The sequence below is a fragment of the Vigna radiata genome, chromosome 6 (genome assembly GCF_000741045.1).
Source record: "Vigna radiata var. radiata cultivar VC1973A chromosome 6, Vradiata_ver6, whole genome shotgun sequence".
Taxonomy (NCBI): Eukaryota; Viridiplantae; Streptophyta; class Magnoliopsida; order Fabales; family Fabaceae; genus Vigna; species Vigna radiata.
The window spans coordinates 33,671,644-33,697,030 of NC_028356.1; the positions used below are offsets into that span (position 1 = coordinate 33,671,644).

General features: G+C 34.0%; 4 protein-coding genes across 9 annotated transcripts; 1 reads left to right on the plus strand and 3 right to left on the minus strand.

The window, feature by feature from the left end:
* Positions 1 to 2,759: 2,759 nt before the first annotated feature.
* On the plus strand, positions 2,760 to 16,247 carry LOC106764844 (K(+) efflux antiporter 6). Of its 3 annotated transcripts, XM_022782499.1 has the most exons (21): positions 2,760 to 3,269; positions 3,645 to 3,688; positions 4,412 to 4,470; positions 4,556 to 4,619; positions 4,712 to 4,773; positions 4,852 to 4,927; positions 5,033 to 5,107; positions 8,657 to 8,728; positions 8,826 to 8,909; positions 9,670 to 9,738; positions 9,842 to 9,919; positions 10,060 to 10,148; positions 12,496 to 12,592; positions 12,804 to 12,857; positions 13,449 to 13,544; positions 13,756 to 13,944; positions 14,027 to 14,104; positions 14,747 to 14,791; positions 15,356 to 15,445; positions 15,549 to 15,588; positions 15,795 to 16,247. In XM_022782499.1, the coding sequence occupies exons 1-21, from the start codon at positions 3,002 to 3,004 to the stop codon at positions 15,851 to 15,853; spliced, it is 1,788 nt and encodes a 595-aa protein (XP_022638220.1). In that variant the 5' UTR covers positions 2,760 to 3,001; the 3' UTR covers positions 15,854 to 16,247. The 3 variants fall into 3 exon arrangements, with proteins under 3 accessions (XP_022638220.1, XP_022638221.1, XP_014504746.1); XM_014649260.2 differs by lacking the exon at positions 15,549 to 15,588 and having other exon boundaries at positions 2,761 to 3,269; XM_022782500.1 differs by lacking the exons at positions 15,549 to 15,588; positions 15,795 to 16,247 and having other exon boundaries at positions 14,027 to 14,129; positions 15,356 to 15,412.
* A 3,035-nt stretch (positions 16,248 to 19,282) lies between these two features.
* On the minus strand, positions 19,283 to 21,708 carry LOC106765007. 4 transcript variants are annotated; one of them, XM_014649484.2, is made up of 5 exons: positions 21,570 to 21,708; positions 20,882 to 21,051; positions 20,717 to 20,797; positions 20,498 to 20,573; positions 19,290 to 19,789 (listed from the first exon to the last, which is right to left on the minus strand). In XM_014649484.2, the coding sequence occupies exons 1-5, from the start codon at positions 21,622 to 21,624 to the stop codon at positions 19,707 to 19,709; spliced, it is 465 nt and encodes a 154-aa protein (XP_014504970.1). In that variant the 5' UTR covers positions 21,625 to 21,708; the 3' UTR covers positions 19,290 to 19,706. The 4 variants fall into 4 exon arrangements, with proteins under 4 accessions (XP_014504971.1, XP_022638222.1, XP_014504968.1 ...); XM_014649485.2 differs by lacking the exon at positions 21,570 to 21,708 and having other exon boundaries at positions 19,283 to 20,390; positions 20,882 to 21,453; XM_022782501.1 differs by lacking the exon at positions 21,570 to 21,708 and having other exon boundaries at positions 19,287 to 19,789; positions 20,894 to 21,453.
* Positions 21,570 to 23,757, minus strand: LOC106763746 (nuclear intron maturase 4, mitochondrial-like). The gene is given in 3 exon segments (XM_022782233.1): positions 21,570 to 22,390; positions 22,393 to 23,662; positions 23,707 to 23,757. Coding segments are annotated over 3 exon segments (1,998 nt in total). The 3' UTR covers positions 21,570 to 21,713.
* LOC111241893 (nuclear intron maturase 4, mitochondrial-like) lies at positions 23,654 to 25,015 on the minus strand. The gene is made up of 2 exons (XM_022782502.1): positions 24,110 to 25,015; positions 23,654 to 24,011 (listed from the first exon to the last, which is right to left on the minus strand). Exons 1-2 carry the CDS (start codon positions 24,198 to 24,200, stop codon positions 23,782 to 23,784), a joined length of 321 nt encoding a protein of 106 aa, XP_022638223.1. The 5' UTR covers positions 24,201 to 25,015; the 3' UTR covers positions 23,654 to 23,781.
* Positions 25,016 to 25,387: the final 372 nt, after the last annotated feature.

The following is a 25,387-nucleotide window of genomic DNA, read 5'->3' on the forward strand; positions in this document are numbered from 1 at the left end:
TTCCGGGAAGTTTTCTCGGAAAGTGTGTGAGTGAGGACAAAGCACACTGGAAAACCTCGTGTTGATGTGTGGGGACAGTCAGCAGTTCCCTGTAAGTTGCCGGGGCGTTACATTATTGATCTCATATACCAATATTTTTCTAATAGATCTTTTAATATACGAATGACTACATTCAAATGATCTTTAGATGAGAAATTAAGAAATTAATTTACCATACTGACTATAAAATAAAATATCATGACGAATGAATAATTCAATTTTTCAACTTCGCTTAGCATATGACATAAACTCTCTAATTTGATTTGATAGGAAGTTAGTATTAAAATTTATGAACATGTTAATTTGAATTTATTAACCAAGTTTTTCTAAAATATTTAATGTATAGAAATATAATGATTTTATTATTAAATTGTGTCTACTCAATAACAAAATATTTAAGTATATCAATATCGTTGGTCTAAAAATTATAAAAAAGTATTATTTTATCTTATAAATGTTATAATTGTTACTGCTAATAAAAACGATTTCGTCATATTAAATAGATACATTTAACATTAAAATAAAAAATTAAATAATCTATCCCACATCTATGATACCCCATGCTGCTACATTTTTTAAGTCTTACGAAACTTCTTTAGGCTATATAAAACTCAAACAACCGTAGTCCAACAATCACATCAACTTTTGACATTTATTAACATTTACTATCTGATTCGACTATTTTAAAAGATAAAAATATAATTTTTGTAATTTAAATAAAATAGTCATAAAATGTAAAGGATAATTATATCATACAGTTATTTTATTATTCTTTTATAAGTGGTTCGTCATCATTTATACGAAGAAAATAACAAGGCACAAATTAAGAAAATCAGATAATTACATTAAAATTTATTAATCTCTTAATATATTCATTTGAGATGTCCTTATTGTAAAATAAAAAAAAAAACATATGTTATACCACTTTAATAAGAAAATGTACAGTAATTAAAGTTGTGATATTTAAAAAAATGTCACGAATTATGTATGAAAACAAAGGAAAAGGTGATCTTTTGTAAGTGAAAATAAAGATAGTTCAACACAACAAATACATATATTCAAACTTAAATAAAAATATTAAATAAATATAAAGTTTGAAAAATGGGTTTGACTCGCTTTAATCCAATCAGACGAACCATGTGAAACGTCATTTCTAACTAATCAAATGAAAACATATAATTTCTACATTTTTAAACATTAATAAACTACTTAATTTTAAAATTTAAGTTACATAAGTTATATTAAATTAATTGAACCTAATTTTTATTTTTAAATGTATTGAATTCGTATATAAATTCTAATATGTGTACATGTACACGTTTAATATACTAACATGTTTTAAAATTATAATAATTAATTTTTAAAATAGAGTTACTCGTAAACTTACATCTGGATCTTACCTAAATATATTTAAATCTATTTGAGTTATAAGTTAAATATTACTCGAATCAAAGTTGACTTGTTTTATTTTGGATCACTACATTTTTAATTTGATTTAACTCATTAGTCCATTTCACCAAAGTGAAAAAAAAAATACGAATAAAGAAATTTTACAGATTGTATGAAATTCAAATACATTTAATTTAAATTTTCAGCATTTTAAATTGTTTTACTTTTTAAATATTTTACTTAAATGTAATAACTCACCTTTATTAAATTTAAAATTATTTTCTTTATTTATTTCGCATTAACATATTTGTTTCTTATTAATAAATAGTAAGAAAAAAACTGTCAAAGTCATTAATAATGGAAATTAATGTAATTAAAGTGAATTAATTGCTTTCATTAATATTGATAATTATATTATAAGTGTATTCTATTAATGATGGGTAGTTTCCGTGGCATGTTTATTACAGACTTAGTAAAAACTTTTACTTCATTAATTTCATAAGTATGACCATTATTAGTTTCCACTTCGATGGAGGATGACTATCAATAAATAGAACCATTCATATTTAAATGGTTGTTAAGTCAATGTCATTAAATCATTATCTATTTTTTCCCAAACAATTTATTAATGCTTATTTGATGCATAAAACACACCAACAAATTCAAGCTTAAAATTGAAGTTAGACCTTTTTAATGTTTATTTTATTTTTATGCTTATTGAGAAATATAAAGAGTAAATTGGTAAATAACCATTTTAGATATTGAATTAAAATTTTAAAATATAACCTAAAATTGTTATTACAAGTGATTTGACTTCACACTTATATTGTTGATTAATATTTTCAATTTGAAAAATATTTCTCATTTTTTTTACTTTTAAAATAACCCTTTATTTTTGTTCAATTATGATAGTTGCCATCACTATTTCATGAATAAAAATGTTAGTTATGGAAACGTTTATTGAATGAGAAAAACATCTATAGTTTTTTGCTGATTATGTTGTCTTACTTTAGATGCACTTATTTATCTCTCTAATTGGTAAAATATTTGAAAAAATATTAAACAATTAATTTTTTTCTTCCTTAGATTAAATTACTAGATTGGATTTTTATTTCTCTAAAATTAATTATTTCCTTTATAATAGAAACATGAAATTATATCTCTTTTTAATTTGTTAGATTACAAAATATAAAAATATGAAATTATTTTCTTTCCCCTTTCAGAGATAAGTTAAATAAAAATAAAGAAGTTTCTGAAAAAAAATTATACAAAAAAGGAAAAATTTAGAAAAGAAGAAAAAGACAAAAGGCTACCACCGTCAAAACGACATTCAAAACATACTAATTAATTAATTATTAATTACAACAATAATTGATTATAATGAAAATAATTAATGAACACTGCAACTTGACTCTTCACCAATCACCACTTCAAACTCGTTCACTCCGTCTTCTTTGGTCTAGTTTTTCTCACACTTCTCAACTCTCGCTCTTCGCCACCGTCGCTCTCCGCGGCCAACGGTCGCCGTCATCCGAACTCGCACCGCCACCTGCTAACGAGTGCCGGCGGAGCAATGTCATTGAGAAGATCACCGTCTCCGTCCCCGTGCTGCGGCGACAGTCACTTCGTGCTGCTGGTGCCTGTCCTTCTCGTTATTCTCCACTCGCTCCTTCTGCTTCCTCATTCCTCGCTTGCTATTCGACCTATCGAGTCGGATCAGATCGAACTCGCCAACGCGACCGAGTCCAACGTCTCTCTCTCGCGACCTCGCGAAGGAAGCTTTGCCGACATAATTGATCGCGCGCTGGAGCACGAGTTCACCGAGAACGACCAGAACGAAGGTACTGGATTCTGGATTCTTGGCTTTTCTGCTCTCGCCGTTCAATTTTTTTTATTCGCTTTTCACTTTCGTTTCCGCTACTGAGAAACTGAATTTGTGGTTTCCGTTTACTCTACACGCGCATTCGTAGGGTTTTGGTTCCTGATCTATGGACATAAACCCTTGTTAAGTGCCTGATTCATTCAAATTCAAGTCACGTCGACCTTGTTGCTGCATTTTATGATTTTATTTATTTTTTGGCTCTTGTTTTAGAGATTCGTTAGTGTTTTTACATGTACTTGAATTTTGTTTTTCACGACTAGGATTTAGAATTGAAGAATTTCAGAAGCTGATTTAATGTTTAGTTTGTTTTTCTTTTGCCTCTTCGTGTTTGCAGCGGCTGATCCGGGAAGTTTCAACAACAGTGTAGCAGAACAACAGGTTAGTATTTTGCCTTTAGCAGTGGCATAGTGTTTAATTTAAGACTAGTCGCCGGTTGATCATATTAAGCATGTAGCAATCATAATTATAATTGATTAATAGCAATAATAATAATATGCCAACAACGAGAGTGGCTTATTTTAGCAAGTGAAGTCAGTTACAGGATGGATCACATGCCGCTGCCATTTGACTCAGTTGCAAATGGAAGTGTAAGAGATATTACTAAATGTCATGCAATTTGCTCTTCGATTTGGTGCGTCCTCTGTTATTAACTGGTTTTTGTCATCTTTTCCTCAATCGTTATAATGCTAATCACTCTTCCTTACAATCATTACGTATAGTGCCTTTTTTGTTTGCTGCCTCTCCCGCATGTTTCTCTCGTTAGCCCTTTAAAGTCCCACAATACTATAACCACGACATCAACAGAAAAAGTGAGGAAATGAGAAAAAGCAAAAAAATGAAGAACTGATATGGGTTCAGCCAGATTCACTCTTTTAGTATGTAGTAAATGCAGTAAATTGATAGATAAGAGGTCTTAAATTTGAATGACATGGTTGAGTTGGCCCTTTTTTTTTTGTTATATGCTTTGAGTTTATAGTCTTGTAGCTTTTAGTGTGAACCTACCTTTGTTGTTCTACCAATATGCATCCATGGCACCTGTGTATTATGCCTTCTCTTAGTGTCATGATATACTGAGTTACACTTTCCTTGTTTGTGGATCAGGCTGTTCTGGAAACTGTGGCGCGAGTCACACCAAACAAGAATGACACAAAGGATGAAAAGTACTTAATTTTTTACTTCATTTGTTGGACAATGTGGTGTCTTTAATGCATGATGTTGTTATAATGTGTTTTTCTCAACTTACAGGTCATTTCAACTACATCATGTATTCAATAGAGGTGAGGATACCCCAATGTTGATAGATCGGAAGGTGAGACAGCTCAACTTTGGGTTTGTTATTGTTGTTGACATTACATTGAGTTTTGCAAATTTAAAGTGTATAAATTATTCATCTTCTTTCAGGACAATGTCTTTATCATTTCTAACTTTAAATCCAAGTATCCGGTGCTCCAGCTAGATTTACGGTAAGTATATTTTGATCATGTCTTTTTGGGTTAAAATGGATTTTATTACTTACGAAAACTTTTATTATTGCCATATAGATTGATTTCAGACCTGGTAGTTGCTATTGTTTCAGCAACTTGTGGAGGCGTTGCATTTGCTTTTGCTGGACAACCGGTCTGAACATCCTTCTTCTAACTTCACTCTTGACTAATGTAGACATAGGGTCTACTGAAGTATAATTTCTGTTAACTCTGACAGTAACTCAGTATTGATTGGCAGGTGATAACCGGATATCTTCTAGCTGGCTCCATAGTTGGTCCTGGCGGCTTTAACTTCGTCAGTGAAATGGTGCAGGTAGCTGGAAAAATCAATTAATGTCTTTTATCTAAAAATATTGTCTCTGTTTTTTTGGTGTAATATTTTTGGCTCAGTTGAATTTCATTTTCATATACTTTTTTTATGTTATGTGCAAGCCTGAATTGAATTGTTAGAATAGTTTTAAAATAGGTACCTCTTTGTAACTATAGTCCTACATTTACTTGTTTCCTACTATTTCTCTCTCTGTATCTTAAACTAATCTACATTTTATATATAAATATGAAATCCTAAGAAAGACTCTTGCAAACTCTAAAATATATTTTCTTTTTGTTCCCTCGAGTTGGTATTAAAGCGAGTTGATCCCGCTTTGCCTGTGTACTTATTTTGTTTTGTCTGGTGAAGAAAATGTTGTCTGGCCACCATTTGCTGTTGCCGACTGTCACAGTTTGCTCCAGCAAACACCAGATCTGGAGTGTCTCTTTGAGTGATGACCAACCTCACAGGTCCAAGGCATAGACTACCTTACTCACCACCATCCCTGACCTGTGCGTGTTGCCCATGTGTTGCCTTCCAGCCACTGAGGTGACGCTGCACTGCTGTGATTGGGTTTGCCATCTTCTGCATATGTCCCATTCCATCCCGCTGGTTGGTTGTTTGCCTCCCCTTTTCTCGTTGTAGAGTTCCTGTTTTACCCATCTTTTTTGGTCAAAAATGCTTTTTGTGTCAACACTATTTTTGAGGTTTTCTCATCATTACGTCAAAAAAGCTTAATGGAATAAATTACATGTATAACATCTTTGAACTTTGGTTTCTTGGAATAGGGTTTGGTGATCACTAGGAAAAAGTTGTTAGTAAGATCTCATTATAAAATAGTACACAATAGCAAAAGTTGGACTTTCAACTCTATGCTTTATTGTGACAATTTGTGGGGCCCAATATACTGGGAACCTCCAAAACTTTCAAAACATGCATATGCTTTTGGAAGAAGGCCTAAAATTTGTTTGCAAATGGCATTCCGGTTCTGCCCACGAGTGGCATCTCTTATATAGACAAATCATGATATGATGTCTTTTATGGCTGAAGGACAATCAGTTGTTGAAAGAATTGAAGATGTTCTTAGAAGCTTATACCTTAGAAGAATTTAAGAAGCTGGACAAATTATAAATGGTGATGATCCTTCATGCAATAAATCTAGATTTTGATCATATTAGGAATAAGATTTTAACAATTCAAGAAGTTCCAATCATGGAAAGCTTAACAAATCGACTTCTTCATGTCCAAGGTCTGAAAGGTGGAAAATTTCAAGAATCCACTTAGCCTTCTTTGTTATGGTATCTACATGTGGAAGAGGAGGCCTTGGCATTAGAAAAGGATGTGGTGGTAGAGGATGTAGTCAGTGCATGTATAGTAAGAAAAGGAGCCATACCCAAGAAAACTATTACTCTCTCCATGACTTTCTTAACTAGACAAGTTGAATCAAATTATTTTGATGAGGAATATTAAGAATATTTGATGCATGTCCCTTCAATCTTATTTCTTTAAGTCGATTACCAAGTAATTAAATTGTTCAATAACCTTTTGTTATATAGGAATGTGGTACAAGTCAACTGATTAACAAAGGATATGCATTTTAAGGCTTATATTTATGTGGAACGACATCATTTGTCTTGTTTTTCATCCCCATCTCCTAAGCTTTTACATGATCTTCACTTGTCAAAATTAGGGAAAATGGTTCCTCAACTTACTAGAACTTTAAGCCTTAGAATGTGAGTCATGTTAATTGGGAAAACATGTTGGATCTTTTCCTAAGCAATTTGAATCAAGATGTAATCTTGTCTTTTTTTATCATTCATTGTGATATTTAGGGGCCCAAGCCATGTTTTCATATTTCTCCCTTTGCTTTTGGTTGTTTGTCTTGTTCATGATACGTCATTAAATTTGGTTTAGCTCTTAGCCTGAGCCATCAAATGTCTCTTGGAATATTTTTGCTTTCATAAGGGTATCAATTTTACTCTTATAAAACCAAGAGGTCTAATGTCAATTTTTTTATATAGACTCCCTTGTTCCCTCCTTCTTTACGAGATGATGTTTATTTGTTCCAAGTCCTACCTATGCCATTAAATGAGTCATTTTTTCCTCTTGCTCCACATAAATCCCAGCTAGATTCAACTCAAACCATCATCACCACCTCTTATTACATACTAATGCCATTCCCAAATGACTAGTCCAATGCTCCAAGGTGAGTCCTCTTCAATTCCTTCTTAATTATCACTCAATACCACAACTTTTGATAGTGACTATTCAAGTTGGCACATTATTATTTGAAGTTACTAGGTCTACCCATAATCCAGATCCTATATATAACAATTTTCTCAGCCATCAAAGATTGTTTCTTTCCTTTTTTTTTTTCCTTTTGTCTTCTCTTTGTGGTCAATCATAATTCCTAAAAATATGAATGAAGCACTTGGTAATCCTTGATTGCCACATGCCATAATTAATGAAATGCAAGTTCTTGAACATAATAGCACACCAGAGTTAGTTCTTATATCTAGGAAGAAAACAATTGGATGTCGTTATGTTTATGCAATTAAAGTTGGACTAGTGATGAAGTTGATCGCTTCAAAGCTAGATTGATGGGCAATGGATATACTCAAGTCTGTGACTTTGATTATAGTGGTAATATCTCTCTTGTAGCCAAAATAATTGTTGTTCGCCTTTACTTTGCCATGACAACTATTTGTTATTCGCTTCAATGCTAGAATTACTCAATTACCCCAACTAAAATTATACATTACTCTGATTGACAAACTTGACTATCAGCATATTAGTATTACTTTCTAAGCTTGCATATAATATGGTTAGTTTTATAGGATTCCTAAATTTTGGAAATATGTGGTTATCAGCTTATATGGTCTCTGCCTTTCCAATGATGATGCTAAACTATTGTTATCCCCTCCTTGTCCCAAGGAATGTCTTCATTTCTAGTTCCCTCTAGTTATTTGTGGCTTATAGAATCACAAATAATTTGTATATTGTTAACTTTTACACTGGCATTTTGTGCTACAACTTAATGGTATCAAGTTGATTGTCTGAATGCATTGAGCTTTCTTCATTAGGGGGCATCCAAGATGCAGTTCATCCTCCTTGTCCTGATATTTTCTTCATCATGTAGTGTTTGAGTCACCCTTTTGTTATTTGTGGCTTATAGAATCATAGAATCACATAATTTGTGATATAATTTTTACACTATCATCTTGTCAAGCCATCTACAGCTTTGTTGCGTCAGGTTGATGGTCTGAATCCTTATCAAAAGTGATCCACTGAACTTTCTTCTTTATGGGGCATCCAAGATGCTGATCATCTCTTCAAGTTGGTTATGCCCTTCTATAAAGTCCTTTTGGCTACTATTTTTATTTGTCATGATATGATGTACAGCCTATGCAGTATACAGTCCTAATCCCTAATTGAATATGGAAACAATTTAATCAAAGGAAAGTACAAATGTACTATCACCGAAAAGAAAATTCTAGTTAAATAGGAAACTATTTAAGTATTTAATTAAAGAAACTTTGTTCAAATATGTAGGTGGAAACAGTGGCACAATTTGGTGTAATATTTCTTCTTTTTGCATTGGGCCTCGAGTTCTCCACAACAAAGGTTGGCTTGTTTTCTGTTTTCTCATATTTTCTCCATCTTATTTCTGTTTATGTTTTAATTACCTCTGATTACCATGATTTTTCCTATATGATTGCAGCTCCGAGTTGTAAGAGCTGTTGCTGTTCTTGGAGGTCTACTTCAGATTTTTCTATTTATGTGCATGTGTGGACTTACTGTATCGGTAAGTTATAAATGTGATTCACCAATATCTGAAATCTCGTTTATTGTTATTCTTGTATCATTGTATACATTAATAATGTGGAAAGAACAAAACAAGTAACCCTTGGATCTTGTAGTTGTCTTTTATAGACAGTCTTACGCAAGATTTATATGACGTTTTTGCCACCTTGTCTATTAATTATATAATGTAGCTCTTGACTTTTTTAAATACAAAAAATACCAATTTTCAAACTAAATGCTTTGTTTCATAAGTTAATCTTAAATTTAGTATACATGTTGGTTGAATAATGCGTTTATTTTGGAAAAATCAAATTCCACTTGAATTCCCCAGGAATGACAAATTTGGTAGGTTGAAGCTGCTGCCATGTACTTGAATAGTGGAAATAATTCATGGGTATACTAATCAAGAATCAGTTTCTATAATCTAATTTTTCTCAACTGTCCTGAATTTCTTTATCTTCCATTGGGGATATGTTCCCTTCCAAATTTTATAGAATCCATAATGTTTGATGCCGGTGACATAGATGGAAAAATAGTAGCAGTATTATACGGAAGTAGATAATGAACATAATAATTTAGTCAAAAAGGGAAGTTATGATTTTGTCTCTTTATTCTCTCTTCTATAATTTAGTTGTTTTGAATTGCAGTTTTAGTGAATGTTTATGGGCTTGAAGCGTTTTAGTTTAATTATCTTTTACATCAGTGAGCTTTGGCATATGGCATTCTGAATGCTGCAGCTCTGATTGAATGCTATTTTGCAGCTATGTGGTGGTAAAGCTTCAGAAGGGGTTTTTGTTGGTGCTTTCCTTTCCATGTCTTCAACAGCAGTGGTAAATCAATATAACCAATCTGATTCCATCTAACTTTAAAACACTTTTGAACTTCTCACTGTGTAATTAGTTTTTAGTTTCTTATCCACTGTTTTTTGTTTAGGTCTTGAAGTTTTTGATGGAAAAGAACACCACTAATGCTCTTCATGGACAAGTCACAATTGGGACCCTTATTTTACAGGTATTTAGTCAGTGGTTGCTTGTGAATTAACTTCTCTTTTGCTTTGTTGTGTCCACTATTGTTCTTTGCTCACTATTTTAATCATAGAGACTATAAATGTCAGTAGAATTTTCTGTTAATTCTTGTCCTTTTTCTTAAAGGATTGTGCTGTTGGATTGCTCTTTGCTTTGCTTCCAGTTCTGGGTGGCACCTCAGGTGTTTTTCAAGGAGTGTTATCAATGACCAAGCTGTAAGTGTAGAACATCTGAGTCTTAGGATTGAACTGATATTTTCCATTAAGCGTCCATCTTTGGCAGTTTTTTCTTCTTATTGTGGCTCGCCCAAAGGAAATGCATTTTTGTCTTTTGAAATGGCATGGTTATTAAATGCCCCGTCTACTCCCTTTTAATAATAACCAAATTAGAGGTGTGACTTTGTCCTTTTAATAATAATTAATCTAGAAAGTTCCTGTATTATTTTTTTTTCACTACAATAAGCTTAATTATTTGTCATTTTCCTGAGTTCTATATTAATGATGAGAGATTAAAATAGTTAAAATATCACTTTGGCTATTCACATGCATAGCCAATAAAAGCTAAAGCAATAAATATATTAATGATGAGAGAAATTAAAACAGCTAACACTAATAAAATTATTTTGAAAAAAAATAAGAGTATGTCTCATTATTGTTAGGGGTAATTCTGTAAAAATATTTAAATAAGACAATTTAATGCTACTACTAAATTAACTAATTTCCATAATTAGTGAATTGTTTAATTGGGTCTTATAAATAGAATCGAAAGCAGGAAGTTTTTCATAAAATTTATACTTAAGTTATCTCCACTTAAGCTTATTGCTTAGTTTCTGAAGTATATATTGTGTAGTTTGAGTCATTAAAAGAATATAGAAATGTGGGAAATCTGAAAAAAGAAAATAAAAGGGTAAAATTACATGTGGAAGTGTGCTCAAACTAGAAAAACCACTGTTGATGTTCTCTAGAAGGACAGAGGGGACTATGTATTAATGTATTACTGCAACAGTCAAACAATAAAGTTATAGAAAATTAATAAATCATCTAAAGCAAGAAAAGGTTACTCATAGAATTTGGCTTAGGGACTGACTCAGCTCAACTAAAGTTTAACAGACTTTATTTAAGTTATATCTCTAGTTAAGGTGGAACTAAACACCACTTCTGAGGTTGTGAATAGGGGCAGCTTCCAAAGAGGTTGTTATTAAGGTGGCTTTCCAACATATCTCCTCATACCTAAAGCTATGGGTCTTGAGTCTGACAATGCACGTCGTTTGTCCAAACAATGGGTCTAATGTAGACTCTGATTTCATTTAGAATTTGGACTTTGGGACTTCACATGAATCCCAAAACCAGTCTGTAAGCAAATATTGCCCAAATAAGTTATATTTAAGTCATATATCTAGTTGATGTGGGATTGAACACCACCGTTGTGTATGCAAGTAAAACAGCCCCAAAAGAGACTGTAATTAAGGCAAGTTACGGCAGACCTCAAATAAGCCAGCTTTCCATTTTCTAATTTACGCTGTCATTTTTAAAATTAGTAAATGGCATGAAGATTCTTAGATACATATAATAATAGTGACAGGTTGTACATCAGGCACATACACAAATAAAGATGAATACAAACTATATGATATCTTTAAACAGAACTGATATTAATCCTCTGTTATACAAAGTATTGTTGGATGAGAAAATGCAGAGAACAATATAACCTATGCTATTTGAGAGTGCTTGATCTCTCCCAACATTCCCTCTGTATTCATTTCTGGTCCCTCCTCTCTATCTGAATAATTTGGTTCCTAGTTCTGTCTTTGCATATGTCCATATTGTCAGTTGGTTATTTCCACAAACATGGTAAGGGTGAAAATGTATTTCATTTGGCTTCTAACCATATCATTGAATACATCCATGTATAAATCTAACCAATCCATCCGAGTATAAAAGTATGAAATTGATGGATTGGTTGGATTAGAATACCATTTGTTATTGGATGATACTATTGGATCTAGTAGTCTAGAGTTCCTTGATTGAGCATGGCTATTTAAGGGAAGAGTTTTGAATTTTGTATTTTGGCTCACGAATGTGAATACATATTGAACTTTATTTTAAAAGTACTTTTTTGAAAACTAAAATATAATATATTTTTCCATCAGAAATGGTTCTTGGTTGAGTTTAATATTTTTAGCTTTAAAATGGAGATTTTAATACAAATTTAATGGATCATAGATATGGTTTAACAGTTTATTTCTAACCCATCCACTATAAATGAATTCAAAAGTTTATCCCATCCATGTATTTGACACCCCTAGAATGTGGTTAGCACGATTAGTTTGGGTTTTGATTGTCTCCTTCCCAGTCGATCTCTGATAAGACACTTTTAGGCTCTCTACAGACTTTCACTGCTGTCTTCTTTTCAGTCATTTTTCCATAAAAATATCCCAATGTTTATTTAGATTTTTCAGCTTGGCACTTTGTCTGTTTGGCATTTTGTGGAAGATTTTATTTAGTCTCTAACCTAGAGCTTTATCCAACATAAGCATAACATTATACACCTTTCCGAATCCAGGTTGGTGACTTTAATTGCTTTCCTCTCTGTTCTGACTATATTGTCTCGCACATGCCTTCCATGGTTACTTAAACTGATGATAAGTCTCTCATCACAGGTTCATACTACTGTCCCTCTTTAATATAAAATCTTACCTGTGGAAGTGATTACTTACTTTTTCCTTCTCAACAATATTGGCAGGAAGAATTTATGAAAATAAATTTGTATTTTGTTTAATTATTTATTTCTATCATATGGCTAATTAACTATGCACTTTTGTTTGACCGTCTTTAGTGGTTCAATGATAATTGATAACCTTGTTTGTGCAGACAAATGAGCTCTATCAATTGGCGTCTGTTGCATTCTGCTTGCTAGTAGCCTGGGTTTGTTCTCTTCCAAATTTGTGTTTCTATTTGAAATGCTTTGTTTTCATGTGTTTTTATAATAGGAAGAAAGATGTATATGACGTTAGTCAGGGATTCATTATTATTGTTTCCATTTATTTGATCAATAGAATTTGCCTAATAATTATTTGAATTCCTCTTTTAGCTTGTACAATTAAGAATAACATTAATCTGTTATTAACGGCTGTAATTGAGGATTTATTATTTATAGAACGTCCATTTTCTACATGCTTAATTAAAACTATTTTTTTTTTTGAACCATCGGAAAGGATATTCCTACCCTGTTTAATCCTTGGAAACAGATCAGCTAAAAGGAATCTTTGTATGTAGGAAATAAATTTAGTAAAAACTGATGTAATGGTCATTTGCAAAATCGAGGAAAAGATTATCCTTCTTTGTTTCAGCAGAAACTGCCATATTCATCATGATTGAGTGTTTGGTCGTGTTTTTCTTTTCTTGCTTTTGCATTTAAAGGATTCCAACTTCTACTCAGATAATATACGCTGGTTCTGTTGATTAATCAACTTACTGTTACGCACACATGAATCTCTTTACTTTTTATATTTGCAGTGTAGCGATAAGCTGGGACTAAGTCTAGAATTAGGTTCCTTTGCCGCTGGAGTGATGATTGCAACCACTGATCTGGCTCAACATACACTAGAGCAAGTAAGACTAGATACAAACTGTAAACTGCTTGTGTCAATACATTCATGGCATTTTTTAGTATAATTTCCTTCTCAACAATCTGATTCCTATTTGTCAGTGAAATTGACAAATTTTCCTATTATTTCATGAACCTATAATCTGAACTAGAAGTCTGTAATATTTGCTGGTAAGAGAAGGAAGAAGTTTGACCTCTTGTTTATTTACTTTTCAGATTGAACCTATTCGCAATCTTTTTGCTGCTCTTTTCCTTGCCAGCATTGGAATGCTGATTCATGTTCATTTTCTCTGGAACCATGTTGATATTTTGGTAGCATCTGTAATATTGGTGATTGTTATAAAAACAATCATAATTGCATCTGTTGTGAAAGGATTTGGTTACAACAACAAGACCTCAATGCTTGTAAGCTTCTTTTCAGAATTTGTTGGTTAGATACTGTTCTTCCCCCTCACTGATTTAAATACATGAAATCATGAACGTGTAGGTTGGAATGTCGATGGCACAGATAGGAGAATTTGCTTTTGTTCTTCTAAGTCGTGCTTCAAACCTCCATCTAGTTGAGGTTAGTGACGAAGGATTTATCTATGGTAATTAAGTTCAATTGTTTAAAGATTTCTAAAGTTGAACATAGGATAAAAATGGTAGTTATATGGCTAAATTGGTAGAGCTTAAATTGGTGATAAGGCTAGAACTAGAAGTGAGTCAAGCTACTCTTGAAACTTCTTGTATCTCGATTTAACTACTGAGTTGAAAATTTTGGCAAATGAATCTAGCTTAAGCTTTCACTTGTTTGATTCATTAGCTGGAAAGCCAACTTGATTTATAAACATACAAACACATAATAAATAATATTAAAATTACTATTATACTTAATTTAATAAATCTTAGCATTTAATTTTATTCTTGGTTTGACAATTATATTTTATTGAAATATAGTAAAAAATCATTCATATTAGGTTAGAAATTTGAGCTAAGAATATTCAACTAAAATTTACACAAAGCTCTATGTTGACTTGTTAAGCTTGAGTAGCTTGTGAGCTCTAGATTAGCCAAGAAAATAGGCTCAATTTCTTATTTAGCCAAGCTTAAGCTGGGACTAGCTCATTTCGTTTTCACTTCTACTCGTGATGTAACTTGAAAAATAAAGCTTAAATTTGAAAGTATCACTGGCTATTATGGATTCTAATATTTTGATTAATTTCAGGGTAAATTATATCTGCTGCTTCTTGGGACTACAGCTCTTAGTCTGGTATCAAATTGTTCTCTTTAGTTTGAATTATCAGTTACTAGATTCCAAAACTGATCCTTTGTCTTTGTAGTGTTTTGCCTTTGATCCATGATGAATTTTCATGAACCAAATATATAAGAACTTTATTCTGGATGGAAGCTCTTAACTTTCTCTATGGCGTATACTTTTGACTCATTGGGGTATACATATACTGTCTTGGAGAAAGATAAAGCAACCTTAAATTAGCTTTTGTATTAATTTTTGCCCCCTACTCCAATTTGATAATAGACCTAGAAACACAATGGTTTTGCCTGTACACAAATTTACTAATAACTCAAAAAGTGAATGCTCTTTTATCCAATAACACATAAAATGAGTTAGGCAAATTCCGGGCTAACTTTTGTAAGCTGCCCCAAGCTCTGCATCTACAAGTTCTGGAAGTATCTTTCAGTAAATAACTTAAAATCTAAGGACCATAAATTGCAACCAGTTTCCATGATTTAAAGTCAGTGGCACAACACTATAACTATCATTGTAAAGCAATAATAAATAGTCCCATTTATAATTTCTTTGCCCATTCCACAGGTAACAACTCCACTACTTTTCAAGCTTATTCCTGCCGTAGTGCATCTTGGTGTGCTATTGAAGTGGTTCTCTCCTGACAGTTCAGTGGAGGTAATCACCTGTCTATCTTGGAATTGTTTGACTTCTGTTTGTCTGAAAGTCTATACACGTGTTTTCTTTATTCTGAGCTTTTGTCTTTGTTATCTGATTGCAGATAGGATATAATAAGGTAGATAGTCTCCGCTCAGACAGTGGTAAGCAGCGGGTAATTTTGATGGACCAAGAATCACATGACTCTTAATCACTGCACAAAGGGATTTCCATTTTTGCATGACCATAGTTTTGACGGGTTTTCCAAGTGTTGTTGAACAAATTTAATCTAACTGCAATTTTTCTCAAATCATGCAAATCCATTTGGCGATGGATGCTTGCATACCAAACTAACCAAATACTAATCAAGACAACTCATCTGAACCCCAAAAATGGAAAGGACAGGGGAGAGGAACGATAANATATTGAAAGGGAGAGGACCGATAAAAGATTGAAAGAAACCTGACAAGACGGACAAATGAAGGTACGTGGTAGGCATTCTTTCCAGAACTCCATATAAATTTCTTTTTTTTTTAATTTGTGGCTGGAAGTGTTTGTAAATGTAAGATATGGTTTGTAATATGAATAGTCACTGTCCTTATTTCTGTAAGCGTAGTTTTAATGTATGAAAAGTTTCCTTTCTACCATCTAGGCCATCAGCTGCATGGCTGGTCTTTGTATATCTTTTAGGCAAGGACGCATCTGTGCTTTGAACAAATCAATTGATATATGTGTAAGTGTGAATAAATTATAGTAGATGTCATGTATCAACTTTTCTTTGGTTATTGGAGTATGCTGATTGTGCTGCTCCTATGTTTCTTTATCAATCCCTTATTAAAATCATTTCGTTTATCTAGAATTAATGCCCCTGGTTTAGCTTGCGCAATATTAACTTTAAGAAACTGAGTTTAATTTTGAAATTGAAATCTTCGTCCAAAGCCGGCGTTCAGTTGAGGTTCTATTCTTTGTTCTAGATATGTAGGTTATTGTTGTATAAAATACATTAGCTTACAGTTTGAACACCATGTAAGGAATGTGTCTGCTACAAAACCATTGGTTACAAATAATGGCAAATGGTGAGTTGTTGGAGGCAAGGGCCCTAAAGCTTATTAGGCAGAAGAGCACGGTGTTTACGCATTAGTGTTTAATAGGTGGGAAATTGTTTTAATTTAATTAGAGCTCTCCAGTTTCAGTCATGGGCAAGCAGCTCTGATCTATTTAAATTTTTCAAAAATTAGTTTTAAGTTCATTCAGTTATAATTTATTTAAGTCACACCTTTAATCGTAATAAACTTGTGTGTTTCTTTTTCTGGTCAATATGCTTAGGATTCTGTTTGTGGCTGCATATATATATATATATAAGTGTGTGCGTATGTCTGTACTATTTATACTATGAAATAACATTAATACTCCAGTAAAAAATATTAATTACTTAATCGTATAGAAAGATATATTTAAAAAACTGCTAAAATGCATATTAAAATCTTAAAACAGCCAGAGTTTTCAAACAGTGTCTAAGTGTCTATAGCTGTAGCCAAATAAATAAAATAAAATTGTTTGGAAGAATTTAAAATTTTATAATATAAATACTTTTCACCGAGTAATTTATTTTTGACTTAATACCTCAATTGGTCCTCTAATTTGTCAACTAATCTCATTTTGGTCCTCTATTTTGTAACAGTCTCAATTTAGTCACAAATTTTGGAAATATGAATACATTACATCCCATTCGTTAAGTGTTAGCAAATAGTGTTAAGTGTTGATAAGCTGTAAGTTTAGTTTTTACCACGTGTCAATGTAAAATAAAATGGATTGCCATAGGGACCTCATCCTGGACCAATTCCCCATTTTCTTCTTCCATTGATATGACCAAACGGCCATTCTTCCCCTCCAGTACCACCAATCCCATTCCATACAACATACCCATCATCTTTGAAAGATTCCCTCCTCAATAGAAATCCAAAAACCCTTAACCAACACAAACCCCAAATCAACCCAATCAATTTTCAAAATCAAACCCATCTTGAACTAAAATCACTCACGCCGAGAAANGAGNGNCCTCTCTCTCGCTNCAACANATCAACGCAGAAGTCCATCCCTGAANCCCCCAATCATCTACAACAGACAACCACATGGAGGATGTTTTGTTGCATTCGGCGGCTTGAACGAGCAAAAGCGATGGCGGCACGGTGATGATACGAGAGGATAGTGGACGACGGCTTGCGGCGGTAGCTCCGGTGATGTTGGGTGTCGCCGGCGATGTGGAGGTTGGCGTGATGGCTGGGTTCGAAAGGGTGGCTCCGATGGCAGACGATGTTGCTGGTGAGCAGCGTTGTTGGCTACGCCGTGGTTTGCGTCCGGCGGGGCCGACTGAAGGCGGTGGCACGGTGGCCGTCGGACAGAGGCGGTGGTGTACGCGAGCTCGAGAGAGGCAACCCCGTGAGCAATGGCGAGGGACCTTCTGGAGAAGGCGAATTGTGATTGTTGAATGGAGGGGAAAGGGTTGAACCCCTAATGATCTGAACAAAAAATATATCTGAATAGGGACCTCATCCTAGACCTCATACATTTTATTTTACATTGACACGTGGTAAAAACTAAACTTACAGCTCATCAACACTTAACGCCGTTTGCTAACACTTAACGGATGGGATGTAATGTGTTCATATTTCCAAAATTTATGACTAAATTGAGACTGTTGCAAAATAGATGACCAAAATGAGATTAGTTGACAAATTAGAGGACCAATTGAAGTATTAAGCCTTTATTTTTCTATTGATTGTCTTATTATTGATTATTATATTAATTATTTTGAAACTTATGTTGAGTTAGAATTATTTGTTATGGATAAATCTTCAATTTGATTTTCAAAGTATAATTATCTCTGTTTTTTAGTTCTTAAAGTGTTGAAAATTATTCAGAAGTTTGTGAAGTTATGTGACATTAGTCTAGTTTGTCCCTTAATGAAACTGTTTCAAAGATAATTAAGTGTTAAATTGGTTTTAAACACAAGAAGAACATATTTTATTGTAATAATCAATTTATCTTTTCGAATTTGTACCAACTTATAATACCAAATTAATATCTTAAATTCGTACTGTTATCTTAGAGGAAAGAATATACAATGTTTGATTAAAGGATTTATTTTGCTGTAATAAGTTTAACCATTTTCTGTTAGTTTTAATTTGGTATTAATAATTTTTAATACATCCTTGAAGATATGTAAAAAGAAAAGGTTTATGGGACTGATCATAATTTTGTTGTTGTTATTATAGGTCATAATTAAGAGTATGGAGAAAAAAAAATTATGCACATTATAGAAGGAAATTATAATTGCAAATATTAAAATTAAAATTCATGTTTAGTATGATTAGAATATAAATAGAATACATTTTTAGAAAGAATTGAATGTATTTGTTGTCTTCAGACTGTTATAAAGAGATTATATATTTTTTTAAATTAAATTATAAAATATTTGTTTGTGTACTTTATAAGAATACGTGAAACATTTTTTTTCAATGTATATAGAGATTATATTATAGTTTAGTGACTCCGTTGTGACACAAAAATAAATATCACATGAACTAAATATTATAATTTTGTTTAGATACTAAATACAACTTTTTATAATAATTTATTGACAAATACATATTTAATCTTTTTTAAAAATATTTTTTTTTGTCAACAAGTCATAAGATCTTAAAGTATTCTAAAATTAAGACGTTTAAATTTAAAATTAATTAATTTTATCTTTAACCACATAAAAAAATTATATCCAATTATTTAAACAAGGCTAAACCTAATTATATTAGGTTAATGGCATAAAGTTAGACAACTTTAATCAACTCTAGACAACTTTAATGGCATAAACTAGACCCACTTTTAAAAAAGACAAGACATTTTACGGCTTCAACCCTTACCATAAGTGCACTACCCTACATGTTAAAAAAACACAATTTTGTCTCACCAAATGAGACAACAATGCATACAGGCGCTTACAGCCATGACACTAAACCGTGTGCTATTATACTGTCCAAACAGCAGTCCTGGCCACTCTACCACCATAGCACACACTATCGATAATACAGCAAATTACTTTATTTTGTTCAATTATAGTTATTCAAGTACATTAATAGTTATAATCCAATGAGTAAATTACAATATTTAGCAGATATTTGTTAAAAGAATATAGTTAAGGAAACTATGGAAACATATATGTAAACATATAACTGTAAATATCCTATTGTAAATGGTAGAGATATCTTCCAGTGAATAGAGATAATTACTCACCAATACTCCCAGTCCATCCAGGCATATAGTTTTGACCCTTCTTTTTCCATTCTTCTTCAAAGCCAGTAAGTTCCTCTACAATATCACAACTCAAAAATCTTTCAGGAATGCAGACATACAAGAATATGAAAGTGTGAAAGTAATCTCATATATCCCGAATAGTGGTTCAAAACCATCATGTCTCGACAGTGAATAGCAGGATGATCACAACTACCAAATTTCTATACATAACAGATAATTTCCATTACAAGTATATAAATGCTACAAAGATAGACATAATTAATTGCATATTAACAGCTAAAGTCCTAATTCTAGCCAAACACAGGAGTCAAAAACAAGAAGGGTCATGCAAGTAAAATAAAAGGAAAAAAAATGTACAGAGACAAAGGTCACTGTAAGGTTTACCTATCTGAAATGAACACAACAGTGAAAAAAGGAACATAGACATATAACATATCATACGCACAAATGTGGAAAACAAAACATAAGTCCCTTTTTGAGGTGAACAGAAACCCAAGGATGTTATCAGAGTAAAGACCACAGAAAGAGTCCCAAAGAATGTGAGTTAGCTGGAAACTCAGAAGAGAGCTACGGGACANATGGTTGCATTAANTAGTCACTGCTATAGAAAGTTGCAACAAACCAGCCTTCCATCAAAGGGGCCATTGCTGCAAGCCTGCAACCGTAGGCAACAATACAATAGCAGCACTATAATGAACCATTGACTACTATGGTCATATGATATCACACCATACTTTCACGAATATCATATACATGACCTACCTTCATTTATATTGTGCAAAGTCTGCATAGTATCCACCCTACCATCAGAATGCAGTTTCTTGGAGAGGGAATGACCCTACAAAACATCACATATAAGTAAAACCACATGATTAAGAGACCTGTTAGAAGTTAAAGAATTAAAGGTTAACAGCAAAAAGTTATTCCAAAACAAAAACAAATGAATCTACCATAGCAACCAAAGAGAATGTATAAGTATACCTTGCCATGAATGCCTCTAGAAATTAAGTGAGAAGCTTCTCTTTTTGAACTATCAGCCTCCTTGCTCTCTTCAAAGGTCACCTAACACAGAAAAAATGGCATCAGAAAAACAACATTCTGCAAATCTTTCACTATAGCTTTTTAATCAACAATTCAAATGCTTACTCCATCACTCNCACTCCTTCTTGTCCTTGAGGAGGTATAATACNTTCCATTTGCACCNCCATAGCTAACTGTTGAGCTCTGGAAGTAGAAGCTTTGAGATTGAGGCTGAGGCCCAGTTGTAATGACTCTGTTGTACTCATTTCCAGAGTACAAATGTCTGCTCTTCTTCCCTGCAACATGAATTATAATAATCAGAGTAAGCAAATCCAAGCTGCCCCTTTTTAGAGATAGAGCAAAAGCCCCTACTGCTGAAGGAGAAGACATGCATTACCTTCAGTTTAAACCCTAGCAAATTCCTGATAATCCCTAGAAAGGCCTCAGAAAAGAAGGCCAAAAGGCTTATTTGCATATATNAAATTTCAATTACATAACCAATGAACGAAAAATCATGTTAACTAGTTGATTTAAACAGGAAGAAAGATGAAACAAAACAAATAACCAGTTATTGGAAAATTCCCTCAACTTAATAAATGAGTGACTGGNGCCAGTGTTTCATCGGTAAATTGAAAAATCCACCAAGATCATTGAAGGAAACACTTGACCTTGAGAAAGATTACAGAAAATATAAATCTAGATTAGGATGACAATAAAAACCCAATAAATCCAACTCCAACTATCAAATATAGCCGTTGTCATGCTTTGATGCCTTCTAAAATGAAAATCTCAATAATGAAGGACCAAGAATCACCTTTGTGCTTTGAGAAAATCTGCTGGTAAGGAGAAAGTATCGGATACCATCTCATACCTCGATTTCANTAGTACTTTCATCATCAATGATATGNAGTAATAAGCNAGTTAAATCCAAACAACTTGAGAAATCTACAAATATAATTTATGANTTCCATGCANTGAAATCAATAGACTGAAGTGATATATGCCCAAGATACAAATCCCTCAAATGCTGCTTACACAACCCTAATCGCCGTTTATTTAAGCTTGGATGAATGCAAGTTGAAAATCCAGTCTTCCAGCTAGGAGACTTCTGCCGTTCCATGACGTGTAGAGTATAGACTCTAGGTGCTGAAGATGAGCACCCTGTTACAAAGCAATTACATGGTCTTGCCTGGGTAACAATTCTCGCTAGAGACAACAAACACACACCACTAGACGCAATTCCATACATTAATGCCTCATCGTTATCAAAAGCTTGAACGTCCAATGCTTCATTTGTCATCTCCATCTCTATTTCCTGTGTTGATGGAATCCTGATAAGTTCTTCACCCAACCGTTTTTCTATCTCAATTTCATGTACCCGGTACTTTGCTGCTAAAGTACGAATGCATGATTTCCTAACGTGATATGTAATCAAGAGCTTTATCTCATCGAAGTTAACACAATTTTCATACCATTTCAGCCAGCGGCAAGAAATCCCTGAAAACCAGTCAATAATGTCAGTTGTATCTAGCATGATAAGCAGATTAACAGACCGGGGGTACCCTTTACTTGTTGTCAATCCATATCTCAGTAGACGCATCTTTATGGCATTGATAGGAGCAACAGTCTAGTTTTTGCCACAGGATGCTCAGTTGAGCTGTTATTATCTGGCAAAAGCTTATGAATAGAATCTGCCTCAGCAGATATATACCGCTCTGCCTGCTTTGTAAATTCATAAAAGGAATCTTTTAGTTCATGAGGAAGAGCCGGCTCTGCAACAAAAGTAGATAAGATAATTTCCTCACTATTGACATTTTTTGCCTGAACATCTTGCATCCATATCTTCAATAAGTGCTTATACCAATGGTCAGTTTTCATTCCAGACTTACGGAAATAGGAAACCCTGTTCAGGAGGGAGCTACTATCTGCTAAATGCTTGATTTCTGATTCCTTAACTTTCTTCAAACCATGACCCAACCATTTCTTCCCAATTCTAAGTGTCCCATAATTCCACTCCTCCACCTTTTGCAGAGTGAATAGCTCCACTTTTTCTTTCAACTTGTGAACAACTTTTACAGCAGAACTCTCCCTAATTGTTCTTCTCACCAAAGTTCCCAAAAAGCGGATACCATGAGACCCATCACAGGACAATACATCAGTTTGATCACCCACATCCAACAGCAAAGAACTGCTCAAATAACTNTGGACCTCAGACAAAAAATTAACAGTAGCATCCCTTGAACCAGAAACTGCAAAAAACATCTCATCCATATAGCGACAAGAGTAAACTTTGACACCAGAACCCTTCCTNACATCATCTCCATTCAACTGTCTCCTAAACCAATCGCGCAACACGGAGCCAGAACTTTCTCGCTCATTTAGCCCTCCACCGCATATGCCTTCGTATTTCATCGACAGCCTGCAAAATTCACTGTCAAAAAGGTCAAGGTAAATATTCATCAGAATAGGGGACAAAACCCCTTCTTGTGGGAGACCATGTCCCTTAGGAAAACCCCCAAACTCTAGATTTAACACTCCAGCATCAAACATGGTTCGAATGAAACCATATAAAATAGGATCTTCTATCTTCTCCTCCATTATGGAAATCAGCTTTTCCAAAACAGCAACATCCAATTTCTTAACCACAAGCACTGTGAACCACCAATCAGGATTCAAAACACCCTTGCACACGTACTTCAACGCAGCGGCACNGCCCCTCCCGCTCCGGCANCCGTGCGAGATCTTCGAGAAGTGCGGCTTGTATACAACCTCCAGAGCTATTCTCATCGCTTCCAGCACAACCCTCAACCTCGAATTGGGAAGCACTAATATCTCTTTGTTCACAGAACCTCTCCTCGTCGAGAACGACGTCGTATTTGCAGACACGTCGAAATCCCCTTTCTCGAGCTCTTCAGCTAGGTCATCCAAAAATGAAGCGTCGTGGCTCGAACTTGAAGTCGCGTCCAGGGTGTTCGAGTTGATCCTGATGCAGTTGTAAGCATCACGAAGGGTTTCTGCGTTGGAAATCACGTCATAAGGTCGTGGAACTTGCCATTGGTGTGTTGCTCCTTGACCCGTTTTTCTATTCGGAGCTCAAAAAACCGCTTAAGCTCCATCCGATTCCTGGGTTTCGGTTTCGGCTTCGGTTCCTCGAGTACAGAGGCGAGGTCCATCGCCAGTGTTGATTTTCCAACTATGTGATCATTATCCGGTGAATAGGTGGCGCTGCGTGGTTGTATTTCAAACTGCTGTTTGTCTATGGGAAAATACACAATAATTGATTATCGTTTTTGTCATCATAAATATGGAATTGAAGAATGACAATAACAAAATTGGAAGAGATGTTTGGCTTACCCTTGAACTGAAGGGGGGCAGAAGAGGTGACTCTAAGGAAGTGGAGGCTGCGGAGTGATTTGAGAGAGTTGGCGACGGTAACAATGCGCATACTGATGAATACAAGTATACGGCCCTGTCGTTTCACAGGGAAGTAAGAAGTAGCTGATACCGGTGCTATCTATTGTCGTCGGAGCACAAGAAGAAGAACACCACAGCATGGATTTTGAACAAGAAAGCGGCGCAATCGCAATGGCTGGTTTTCAATTTTGATTCGCTCACCAAAGAAGAAGAAGAACGGTGCTGTGCGACGAGGTTCGAACGTGGGGGAATTGCCGCAGGTTCGTGATTGGAAGTCGCCGTGGTGGCGCCGCCGTTGATGGCGTGATGCGTCGGATGGTGCGAAGAAACGCGTGAGAAATGGTGTTCGCTGCACAGCGGCTTTGACGTTGGCAGGGTGGTCGCCGGCGGTGCGGTGGCGCAGCCCTAGGCTAGTGCGAGAGAGAGAAGAAAAGGGGTTGACGGTGGTGGCTTCAGGGGATGGCTGCCGGCGATTTGAGAGTGACGCCGGCGACGCTAGGGCTTGCCGGACGGGAGCTGTGGCCGGTCGGGTGGTGGCGTTGTGCGTGCAGCGGAGGCGATTCCCCTGGTTTGGCCGTTTATTTTTTATTTTTAAAAAAATAATGTATAATAAAAAAAAAAAAAAAAACCTTTTGCTGCACCCTTTGTTTGCTGTCTGAGCCTTGCTGGACCTACGAGGGCCAAACCAAAAAACGAGAGAAAAAATATTTGCTTGCTTCTGCACCACCAATTTCCGCTGGTCATACCCTTTTTCATTTGGGCCTAGGCCCAACTCTGCTATTAGGAACAGATTAAGTTTGCATCTCCTATTTTTCATTTGGGTGTTTCATCCTATACTTTCAAAAATTCCACTTTTAAATATTTTTACATATTTTTTCTCTTTTTTATTAAAAACTCTGCACCACCTTAATAATAATTTAATTTAATTTAAAATTCAAATATTATTTAATATAATTTTATATTTTAATAATTTATTAAAATATGATTTATATTATAATAATAATTATATTAAATAATTAAAATAAAAATAATAATTAAAATAGTAATAATTAATTTGATTTACTATATTAAAAATATATTAAATTATATTAAAATATTAAATAAATTAAATAATTATTAAATTTAAATAAAAAAAATTAAAAACAACTATTTATCGGATATCCGTATCCGAAGTATATGATTATCGGATTTTCCTATCTGATTAACAAATATGTTAAC